Source organism: Mastigoproctus giganteus, chromosome 7 (genome assembly GCF_048544385.1).
Source record: "Mastigoproctus giganteus isolate SK-2022 chromosome 7, ASM4854438v1, whole genome shotgun sequence".
Classification (NCBI taxonomy): Eukaryota; Metazoa; Arthropoda; class Arachnida; order Uropygi; family Thelyphonidae; genus Mastigoproctus; species Mastigoproctus giganteus.
Window position 1 is genome coordinate 72,927,364 of NC_143581.1, and position 12,733 is coordinate 72,940,096.

Sequence of the window (12,733 nt, forward strand, 5' to 3'; positions counted from 1 at the left end):
TTTCACAATTTCATATTTTTTCTCTATCGACAGAGGCGGACTGGCCATAAGCCTTACCAGGGAAACCCCTTTGGGCTGGAGGCCGGTGTGATTTTGGCCATAAACCATAGTATGAGGCCACTGTAAATTTTCCCGGGTAAGAATTTTTGACCCAGTCCGCCTCTGGGTCAAAAAAAGAAAAGGAAGCATCCCGGTGAAGTATTTTACTCAGTATTTTACTCATTATTAATAAGTATAAGAGAATAAGTATTTTACTCATTTTTAGGGAAAAAAGCACAATTACAAAACGAGGAGGCACGCTTGATACACATAAACAAGCTGCGCACATGTAGCAACTGAATAAACAACACCGTAAAGGCAGAGATACACTATTAACACCTCACATTTTACTAAAGCACATTTCTAGGGGTTACTACCATAAAACAATGAAAACAATTTCCAGTTGCGTTTCCGCTAGTGGAATCTGTTATAAACTGGTAGTAAACTTGATCTGATTGCATTTGCGATAATGCCGATAGCTGGAATTTTATGTTATTATGATGAAATGTGTTTCCCCTTCACTGATATAAAAAACATAAATACAGTACATTTTCAGAATCTTCTCTTCATTCCTATCGTGTTGCGTTCGGTTGGGGGTGATTCTGCGTTCGACTGCCATTTCTTGTAAACACAAAGGCGAATCATGCATAAGCGAATTCGGTTCGTGTTATATGAGATATCGTTCCCCTATTTATAAATTGTGTATGATCGAATTCGTTTAGTGTAAACACGTGTTATACGAGCACTGACTGTACCTGGAATCTAGGCACCTGCGAGGTGATCTGATTGAGGTGTATAAGGCCTTGATTGGGTTGAGTACGCTGAATTCTTCCACCTGTGCATATTACGATCCTGAGGGGACATAAATTCAAATTGAGGAAAGACAGTTGTAGAATAGATGTGCAGAAATTTGCCTTTAGCGAACGGGTGGTTAATTGCTGGAACAAATTTCCATATGTTGTTGTGGAAGTTGATAGCCTAAATAAATTTAAGAAGGAACTGGACAAAATTTTAGAGGGAATGGATGTGTGCAATTGGTTTTTTTTTTTTAGGCTGTTGCTACATAAGCTCATATGCTTGCTTTCTTACATCACATGCCTCCATTACTACTACTAGATCCAGTTGCAGTATCATACTGTGTTTACTGTCATTAACAGCCCTGCCAACCTTTGTATCATCTGCAAACTTGGATATTAAGCCTGATATCATTGATCATCAGTATCATTGATGAATACACAAAACAACAATTAAATCAACGTCGAACACTGTGGAACTCCACCAATAACATTAGTCCCCGAAGAGCATTTTCCATTGATTACCACTCTTTCTCCCACTCAACCATCCCTTTATCCATGGCATTATCTTGTCCTCAATGTGACACCACTCCAGTTTGTATGGCAGTCTTCTATGTGCAACAGTATCAAAAGCTTTCCTGAAATCCATATATGATATCATAATTATATTTGCATCCACTTCCTTTGTGACCACATCATAGTATCCAATCAGATTGGTCTGACAAGACCTTCCTTTAACAAACCGATGCTGTCTTAACTATTACTGCAGTCTTGTGTAGATGATCCTGCAGTGCTCCTTTAACCAGTGATTCCATTATTTTCCCCGGAACACAAGTTAAACTAACAGGTCTATACTTACTTTGTCACCTTTTGAATCCCCTTTGTGAATTGGGGATACATTTGCATGCCTCCAGTCCATTGGGATCTCCCCTGAGTCCAAGGAAGTTGTAATAATTATGGCTAAGGATTTCCTTACTTCCTTTAATATAACTGGATAGATCCCATCCACTCCAGGTACCTTTCTCTCAGTTATTACAAAATCACTCAGCTCCCTGTTGGAGTTAGATAAACTGCTGGCATTCCCCTACTTGAATAACTCCTTGTGTGTGTGAATGTAGATGCAAAATACTTGTTCAGTTTATCAGCTACCTCAGCATAATCATCAATAGTCAAACCATCTATGTTAAGTGGACCAATGTGATTCATGCATTCCCTTTGCTTCTACAGTTTACATAAGTAAAGAACTCTTTGCTGTTTTTCTTTGCATCCTTTGCCAAAGATTTCTCGTAATCTGCCTAACCTCCTTTGTGACTTGATTGCAGACTAGCCTATATCTGCCAGACTTCTCTGTCGCCTGGTAATTTATATGTATCCCATGCATTTTTCTTCTCTGCCATGAGCCTCATTAATTCATCTGACATCCATTTAGGCTTAAACCTTGAACAGTATTTCTTAGTTGGTATGAAAAGCCTAGTAGCCTTCAAGATTAAGTCCCCGAAGTCTTTCCATTTAGAATTCACCATTGGTAACATCATGAGTTGATCCCACTGTACAGAATTTAAAAACTCTCTGAGACCACTGTAGTGTAGTGTAGTCCTCTTTAAGTAAATCCCACATCAGTACACTGTGATCACTATCGCCCAGTGGTTCCTTTATCTGCAAATTCTTAATGCATGAATAATCACTGCTAATAATCAGATAAATGGTACTACTCCCTCTGGTTGCTTCTTATACATCTTGCTGTAGAAAACAGTCATCCAATAAATCCTAGAAAGTCTTGCCAATGTGTGTGTGTGTCCAATCCAGAAATTCCAGTCAATATCTGGAAAGTTAAAATCCTCCATTATAAGACATTCTGATTTACTGGCCCACTCTATTTCTCTGCACAATTGCTCGTTATACTCATCAAAATCATTTGGCCAATAACACACACCTACTCTCATTTTCCCTTTCCCAGTGCTTATGTCACACTACCCTGACTCAGCATTGCATTGTCCGCCAATGTCAATTGGATGCACTTCCTTAGATTTTATGTTTTTCATAATTTACAGCATAACCCCTTCTTCTTATTTCCTGTCCTGTCTATCCTTTCTGTACACTTTATACTTTCTAAATTCCAATTCTGCCCTGCTTATATGTGTGTGACACAACATCTCTGGTATCCCAACAATATCCATCTTCGATGTCTTGACCAGCACTTCAAACTCATCAAATTTATTAACTATACTTCTAGCATTGATTTCCTGCAAGTATACATGCACCTGTTCCTACTCATAGTTACCCTAGCACAGCCCTTGTATTTACCTGTTCCATTATCTGGGGATTTCCCTGGAAATCCCCAGAACCTTGCTTTCCAGACTGCTGCTTATTCTAATAGAAGCAGTGCAAAATTCATTCACTTTTGCCTCTGCCTGCGGCCACTCTTAATCTTTTAGTCTGTGTATCCCTCCAACCTAGTAGTTTTCTGACCCATCTAACACTGCCTCTATAGTATCAGCAAATATTCTTGCACACTTTCTATTTAAGTGTGCTCAATCCCTGTAGAAGCAGTCTCTCCTGTTAACAAGCACAGACCATGCTGGAAAAAATTCTATCCTATGAGTCTTGCACAATCTCTCCAATGCTGAATTGATTGACATGGTTCTCATCATATACTCCCTCCTATCATGTCTGGGCAGAATTGCAAACACTTTCAAATTCAACCTTATCTTGTGGCTTTTTTTCAACGTTGACCTGTACTTGTTATTTAAATCTGCAGATTTCTTACTCTTAATGTCATCAGTGCCAACATGCTGAACATTATCACCTTTTTTGTGCCCTTAAAAGATATCTGCTGTACACTGTCATTAACTTTTGCCCCTGGGAGATATACCCTGGTCCTGTTCCACCTGTCCTTTTTGCATAATATATTCCCCATCTCCCTGACAATATTACATGCATTCAAACATGCATTTTTTGACATGCATGTTTGAATCTTTGACATGCATTCAAAGAATTTATCTTGGAAGCTACTAGGCTTTACATACCAACTAAGAAATATTTTTCAAGGTTTAGGCCAAAATGGATGTCAGATGAACTAATGAGGCATATGGCAGAGAAGAAAAATGCATGGGATACTTACAAATTAACACATGACACAGAAGCCTATGATAGATACAAGTTGATATGCAACCAAGTTACAAAGGAGGTTAGGCAGGCGAAGGCAGATTACGAGAAATCCTTGGCAAGGGATGCAAAGAAAAACAGCAAAGAGTTCTTTACTTATGTACACTCTAGAAGGAAGGGGATGAATCAGATTGGTCCACTTGATATTGATGGGTCAACTGTTGATGATCCTGCTCAGGTAGCTAACAAACTAAATGAATATTTTGCATCGACATTCACACATGAGGAGTTATTCAGCAAGGGGAATGCCAGAGGTGTATTGAACTCTAGCAGTCAGCTACAGAATCTTGAAATAACTGGGAGTAAAGTGGAGGAGAAACTGTTGAAGATAAACACAAGAAAGGCACCCGGAGTGGATGGGATCTATCTAGTTATATTAAAGGAGGCAGCAAAGGAAGTAAGCAAACCCTTAGCCATAATTATGAGAGCTTCCTTGGACTCAGGGGAGGTACCCATAGACTGGAAATGTGCAAATGTGACCCCAATTCACAAAGGAGGATCAAAGGCTGACACAAGTAATTATAGACCTGTGAGCTTAACTTCTGTTCCAGGAAAATTAATGGAGGCACTGGTTAAAGAAGCACTGCAGGATCATTTAGACAAGACTTCAGTTATAGCTCAGACACAGCATGGTTTTGTTAAGGGGAAGTCTTGCCTGACCAACTTGATTGGATACTATGATGCAGTCACAAAAGAACTGGATGCAGGGAATAACTTTGATATTATATACTTGGATCTTAGAAAGGCTTTTGATACTATTGCACATGGAAGACTGCTACACAAATTGGAGCAGTGTGACATTGGAGGCAAATTGCTGCTATGGATAAAGGGGTGGTTGAGGGGGAGAAGACAGAGAGTGGTAATCAATGGACACTGCTCATCGTGGACTAATGTTATTAGTGGAGTCCCTCAGGGCTCAGTGTTGGGTCCATTATTGTTTTCTGTATTTATAAATGATATTGATGATGGTATATCAAGCTTAATGTCCAAGTTTGCAGATGATACAAAGGTTGGCAGGGTTGTGAAGGACACTACTGACACTATGCTGCTGCAACAGGATCTGGAAAGGTTGAGCAGATGGGCTGAGAGGTGGCAAATGAAGTTTAACATTGACAAATGTAAAGTACTACACATGGGAAACAGCAACCCCAGAGCAACGTATCAACTCTGTGGTACTACACTGACAGTGGTAGAGAATGAAAGGGACTTGGGGGTGATTGTGCAGGCAGATATGAAGTTCTCTGAGCAGTGCAGACGGGCTGCAAGAGTAGCTCATGGAGTATTGTCAATGATATACAGGAATTTTTCCAGCAGGGATAAGGAGGTGATTATTCCATTGTATAAGGCAATGGTCAGGCCACACCTAGAGTACTGTATACAGGTCTGGAGGCCTCATTTCAAGAAGGATGTAGAGCTGCTGGAACGAGTACAGAGAAGGGCAACAGGATTAGTGAATGGAACAAAGGGGTGCTCTTACGAAGAAAGGCTTAAGTTTTGCAAATTACAGTGTCTGGAGACTAGGCACCAGCGAGGTGATCTGATAGAGGTGTATAAAGCCTTGAATGGTTTAAGCATGCTCAATGCTGATGGGATTCTTCCTCTAGCTCAGAAAAATCACCTGAGAGGGCAATTCAAATTGAGGAAAGACAGATGTAGGATAAACGTGCGGAAATTTGCCTTTAGCCAGCGGGTGGTTGGTTGGTGGAACAGACTGCCATCCCTTGTGGTGGAGGTTGATAGTCTAAATAAGTTTAAGGCTCAGCTGGACAGGTATTTTGAACGAACAGAGGGGTGAAATGGAAGTGGGTTTTTTTTTTTTTTTTGGCTGATGCTGCATAAGCTTGCTTTCTTGCATCAAATGCCTCTACTAATGCTAATGCTAAATGCTAATTATTATTAGTATATGGTGGAAGGAAGCCTGAAGCTTATGCTGCACCAGCCAAAAAAATAAAAAAATAATTCCCATGTTACCCTGAGTGAGTGAGTGAGTGAGAGAGAGAGAGAGAGAGAGAGAGAGAGAGAGAGAGAGAGAGAGAGAGAGAGAGAGAGAGAGAGAAAAGAAAAAGAAAAAGAAAAGTAGAAAGGAATCACCAAGAAAGAGAAGAATGATGATATCCAGCTCAGGACCCTGGGTGTGCCAAGCCCATACTCACCAGATGTGAGCTCCCTGGGGTTAATAGAGTCACCAACAATAACTAGTTCCTGTGAGACCACTGCATTCTGCCTTGGAGATTGCTGCTTTGTTGCCTGATGCACAGGAGTGAGCTGTGGTGTTGAGTTGGGCAGCTGAATGCTTAATGGGCCCCCTCATATTAATTTCTTCAAGGGCATCTCTCTACACCTCAAACTCTCATAAACTTCCATCAGAATGCTGAGTTGGCACCTAAATTCTTGACACTCTAGGCACCCTAGCATACACAAAGACATTCTCCTTGGCTAAATCATGCTCTGTTTCAGAGATGTCCGCAAACTTTTCAAATTTTGCACCTTTTTTTAGACTGTGATGTGTTGGAGAATCGCCCTCTTCGTTTCTACCCTAAGCTACAGCACTCCTGCTACTCTGTGCTCGTTGCTTCCCAGTCTAGTCTGGGGAAAGCATGACCCAGACAGACTGGGTAATGATTTCCAGTTAACTACAATTTAATTAACAATGAAATTTAATAAGATTAATAAATATTATTTATTAATTGATAATGCTTACCAAGCTAACAGATTCCTAATACAGTGCTACGTATTATACTATCTAGTTTTACATTATATCTTATGCTATCAGTTCGAGATATACGTTATGCTATTTCTTATCGACTAGAACAATGGTGGTTCTTTATTAGACCAGGGTTCAAGCCCTGGTCTAATCAAGACCACAAAATACAGAGGATGCGGAAAGATCAGGGAATGACCACCGCATATCCCCAGAGCAATATGGCCTTAGTTGCTAATGCGCCTTAAAAAAAACCAAACAAAAACAACAATGGCGGCAAGTTCAACAATACTGTTGCCAACACGGGTGAGTCGTAACTTACAAAAATCACTAGTTAAATTTAAAAAAATAAGCTAACGTACGCTACTAAGCCTATTTAATATAGTTGTAGAACACAATGTAGTAGAACACAATTAACAAAGAATGCAGTTAAAATATCAAAACTACTTATACTTTTTCAGCAGCTAAACATACAATAAGTATGATTACAAGGCACTGTTGTATTTAAAAAATAGTTATTAATAGTTAAATATTTTTGCATGTGTAATTTGACATTTTTTGTGGTCTCTAGCTTCTACTTCAAAAAATATAAAAGTGGTCTGTATCAAAAAATGGTTGGAAAATAATGGACTTTCTAACTACTTTATACTTCTGATTTTAATAATGTTATTTGTGCAGCTGGCAATGGGATCACATTTGTTGTTCTGCTATATCACACTAACAGCATTAGGATACACCAGCAGAGATATTACGGGCCTGCCCTGTAATATCTCTAGATATCTGAAAAACTAATATAACTTCCATTATAAAAATGACTTTTTAGAGAGATAAATAGCTTAGTTTTATAGCGAAAATTTGAAATTCCAAAGTCTTGAAACGAATTACAAAAAAAAATAAAAAAAGTGTTTTTGGGTTCGCATTATGATATTTTTACAATACCTCTATTTATTCCTACGGGATGAAAAATACATTTCCATATATATATATATATATATATATATATATTTTTTTTTTTTTTTTTTTTCAGTTTGCACTGGTTGTCAAAAACTTACGTAAAGTTGAATTTACATAAGTCAGGGAGTGCCTGTAATTTGAATTTTAATATTACACCCCAACTTCCATATAATGTACCTCTTACCATGAGTGAGTCATGCAGTGCTCTTGCCCAATCAAAAAATAGTGTTGCAGGTCCTGATGCAATTTATTGTGCTCTGATTGTCATTTGAGTGAAGAGCCTCCAACTACTCTTCTACAACTGTTTAATAGAATATTCAGTGAGGATTACTATCCTGCTAGCTAGTGTCATTCCATTATATTAATTTTCCCAAAGCCAGGAAAGAACCATTCTGATCCAACAAATTACCATCTTATTTATCACTTTACCTAGCTGACATTGAAAAAATTTAATTGATGCCAGTTTGACATGGCTCCTAGAGATTGAAAACTTTCTAAGTCACAATCAGTATGGCTTTTGAAGGGCTAGGTCAATATTAAATCTAATGGTAAATGCTGAATCAAACCTTCAAAATGCATTTCTTATGAATGAACAGTAGAATCCACTCTTCAGACAGGCCTCTGAGGTTGGGTATATTCATATTGTAGTTTTAAGTGTTTTTTACCAACCTTATGTAGAAATAAAACACAAAGAAAACGAAAACTGGAATCTTGATAACTATGTATTTATAATAAATAATATTAGCCTGTATTTACAATAAATTATATTTAACTTTACAACTAAAATATATGAAATATACATATAAAATATACATTAAAATATACTGGGTTAAGAACAATAAAATACATTAAAATATACTAAATTAAAAGCGATAAAACCATAGCTTTCGAAGGCTCCTGCCTTCTTCTTCAGCGGTATTTTCTTTGTTCTGCAGTGCGTCTTTAAATACCAGCAAGTTCACGGTACTCATCACGTGTTTCATTCCCACGTGTTCTGTTCTCTTGTGTTATGGAATCGAGAGTGGGTCATGTGGAACCGTTCATCCCTTCTGAGGATAGTAGCCTCAAAGAGGGGATGGATCCGTATTCCTCTATCTCTATTAATGTTCACTGTGGAACAGATCCGCAAACTCTCAAGCCACTTGCGGTCCCAGAACTTATTCGCCTGATCGGTGATGATAGCCTCGTCCGGGGAGATCTGGTGCTGCTTCTCCCAAAAATGCTCGGCCACGGCGGACTTACCATAGGCCGCACTTCTTATTGCCTTAGTGTGCTCCCCCAGACGGTCTTTGAGACGGCGTTTTGTTTCCCCTACATAACACTCCCCACAATCCGGGCATCTAATACTATATACGACCCCACTTGCATTCTCTTTTTGAATGGGGTCCTTTACTTGTGACACGATTGTGTGCAGCCTCCGCCCTGGAAGCTGCACACAACGCGCCTGATAATTTCTTAGTATTCTAGTTATATGATTGGTTAGACCCGGATAGTAGGGAATAGGGAATCAGTCTCTATACAGAGGCACGTGAACCCCTGCTACATGTTCGTTGGCATGTTCTGCTATTAAACTATGCAGCTAAAATCAGAAGTTCCCACATCCCATATGGCAATACCTGCTCTCACCAAAATGGGATAATTGATAAAAAAATAAAAAAAAAATTGCAGAATCAACCATGTGGCATTAGGTTATAAAGTTTAAATGCATGTTGGCAATTAAATATGAATAACAATTCCAGATGTTAGTACAACTACATTGCTATGGCAAATACCCTTGACCCATGTTAATAACCACTTGGAACAATGGGGAAAGAATGCTGTTACAAATTTCGGTGTTAAACAAAGCCATGCAGCTCACTCTTTGAGTTCTCCAGTTTCACCCAGATATACACTGAAAGTTTCAAGACAGACAGTAAAGTTAGTGCAAAGCCGTGTGACTCATTCTTCGATTCTCTACTTTCACCCAAATATACACTGACGGTTTCGAGACAGACAGTCAAGTTGGTGCAGCAATAGTTCTACCAAACATTAAAATGTATCAGTAGCTCCCTTTGGAGTGCAGCACTTACACTGCAGAATTGTATACTACTCTTATAGCTTTAGAGAATGTAAAATTGAGTCATGCAGTGCTCTTGCACGATCAAAGTATAGTGCTGCAGGTCCTGATGCAATTTATTGCGCTCTGATTATCATTTGAGTGAAGAGTTCGTTATACCCTAAAACCATTATCTGTAGTGATTCCTTAAGTGCTGTATCTGTTCTTCATTGTAAGCTTCCTTCCAGTCATCCCTTGCTACAATAAATTCTAATAAAGTTAGTGCAGCTTCATGTAAACAGACAAAAGCAGATTTTGTTGCCAAGAATTCCAGTCTCATATCATCAGACAACCAAGATACCTTACACCAATCACAAACACATACACTGTAGTGTACCATTAGAAAAGAAATGGCTATCCATTTGGCTGGGGTATAAAAGCAATAAATTGTTCCAGATTAAGAATGATCACAGGAAACTATTAAGCCTAAGAAGGAACAGGAAGGAAGAAGTCACACTTGTTAGATTTAGAGCTATGGGTTAGATGAAGTATACAGATTGGGCATACCCATCTAACCCATAGCTACCTACTTGTGCAGGATGACCCTCCATTATGCAGCAACTGTCAAACCCAGCTCATGGTAAAACATCTTATCATTGAATTCTTGTTATACCTAAGAGAATGACAAATAATTTTCTCTTCTCATCTGTATTTCTCTAATCAACTAATATCACAGCAGATTCTTGGAGACGGATGAAACAGTAATAGACCAAACCTGTACCAATTGAGACTGTAATAGGCATTATATCCTTAGTACCTGTTACACCAATAAATCAAACAAACAACAACAAGTACTGTATGATGGACTCTTATTATAAACATAAACTATCAGCAATATTCCCTTCAAATATGGATCTTATTGGTTTGCACAGTGTATTTTGCACCGTGCAAACCAATAAGATCCATAACATCTATAACAGGCTGCTCATCCAGAAAATAGTTGTCATGCATGAACCTGTTAAATTTCTGCATTAACATTAAAAATTCCTTTCAACACGTACATTGTTGTTTTTATATCTAAGATCAGTTCTTTTTACTGATTTTAGTTTTGCTTTCATTTGACTTATACGTAAAAATAAATATTTTTAATTGAAATTTTGTTATGTTATTGTAAAATGGTAATCTTCATTGTAAATTTGGATGGTATATTACTTGTATGTTATATGAAGTTCTTAATTAGTGATTTAATGGACATCCTACTTATAAAAGCTAATTGTTGTTATTTTATAAATTTTTTTTTTTTTTTTTGTTTATAAATAGAGTCATTTATGCAGAGTTTAACTTGGCTAATGTGGAAAGTTTATCATACAGTTTGTGGCATATTGTTAATGGATACCTGGATTCTGTCAAGGTAAGATTAAGAATTTATATTAAGAGAAATATGATCATTGGAATTTTTGAAAATTTTCTTGTTGTTTTTCACATTATTTCTTCATTAACAATTTTATATAGTAAACTATTCTGAAAAAACATTTTTTAAATCCTTGTATGTATTTATCTTTTTTAATTAATAAGTTACATCAAGATTTGCATTTACTTTAAAATATTTTTTGTTGTATAAAAATTTATTATAGTTTAGCTGAATGAAAATGGATAATGAATGAAATGAAATGGTAATGAATTTAGAAAATAAGTTTCTCCTCCCCCTCCATCTTTGTCTTTGGTAGGGGGGGATAATCTCATCCCCCTACCACCCAAACACACACACACACACACACACACTGCTTCCACAGGTTATCCTAGTTTTGTGTCTATACATATCAATAATTCATTTCCTGGAAGAGAGATCGTTTGCACTTCTTCTTAATGGGATGGAACTCCACTGCTCCTGTAATTTTTTTGGGTGGTAGGGGGGATGAGATTATCTTATTTGTCATTTATAGCATAATGAAATATGATATGCTACAACATACAGATAGGATGATCAGTAGCATCTCAGAGATGCACAAAATGATGCACCATTATATATATTTGTCTTTCTTAACATTCGTTAATAAAATAGGGACTAATTTTCTAATTTAATGTAATTTATTAGTGTATCTTTTTCTGCTTATTTTCATTCTTTTTTAAAAATGGAATATGATCTGACCCTGGGATTATTCTTGAATGCCTATAATTGGCAAATTTGAAGAATGGGGAAAGTACAGTTCCCGGCTTTTTTTTTTTTTTTTTTTTTTTAATAAAAGTAATGTTTCAGAGATGGCGGTCAGTATTTAGTTTCTTTCCTTTATAAGGAAAAAAAGTTGTGTGTGTGTGTATACAGTCACTTGGGGAGGGGGAGATGAGAGTTCTTATGTTCAGAACTGTTTATAAAAGAAAATTGTTTTCTTTTATAAACAGTACTGAACCCCCCCCCCCCCCCCCACCAAGATACCAGATCTTTCCAAAAATACAATTTTTTTAGTTAAATATACTTACATAACATATTTCAGTGTCGTGTATTTGAATAAGTGTGTTTGATATATCCAGGCTCGTGGTGGAATTAAAACATTTGTTAATTGCACCATCAGCATCCAAAACATTTCATAGTTGTCTTTGGAGATGTCCAACGTCACCTAGATTTTCTTCATTGATGCTGTTTGCAGCTTTTCAGATTTCTTGTTCAGTTTTTAACTGAGTGGACTGTTTCTAGAAATGGCATTCTTAAGAAAACTCCATGACAAGAAGTCACACAAGCTCAGATCTTAAGGGTGCAATGGCCAAGATAATCTATACTTGAAATGAGCAGGAAAATTGATTAGGTAAATCTCGGCAATTAAAACACTCATGAAGATCATCTTGCACAACATTCCTATTGGGAAAACGTTTAGTTTAAATTGACAACCATTCCTTGGACGATTGAGATAAAATGTCCTTCAAGGAGATATAGCTAACTGTCACAAGTTGCTGCATCACAAAGAAATTTTTCCAATAATTCCAAGCCCAATTCCAGGCGAATACACTCTTAATTTCTGAGGCTTCAGTGACATCTCCGTTACTTTACAT

General features: G+C 37.4%; 1 protein-coding gene across 2 annotated transcripts in view; it reads left to right on the plus strand.

Moving 5' to 3' along the window:
* The window catches only part of LOC150082990 (uncharacterized), a 389,813-nt gene that overhangs the window by 154,301 nt on the left and 222,779 nt on the right, over nucleotides 1-12,733 (plus strand). For both annotated transcript variants that reach the window (XM_090376961.1, XM_090376963.1), the window contains exon 8: nucleotides 11,009-11,099. In XM_090376961.1, the coding sequence (XP_090233087.1) occupies nucleotides 11,009-11,099 (91 nt within the window). The remainder of the gene's footprint in view (nucleotides 1-11,008; nucleotides 11,100-12,733) is intronic.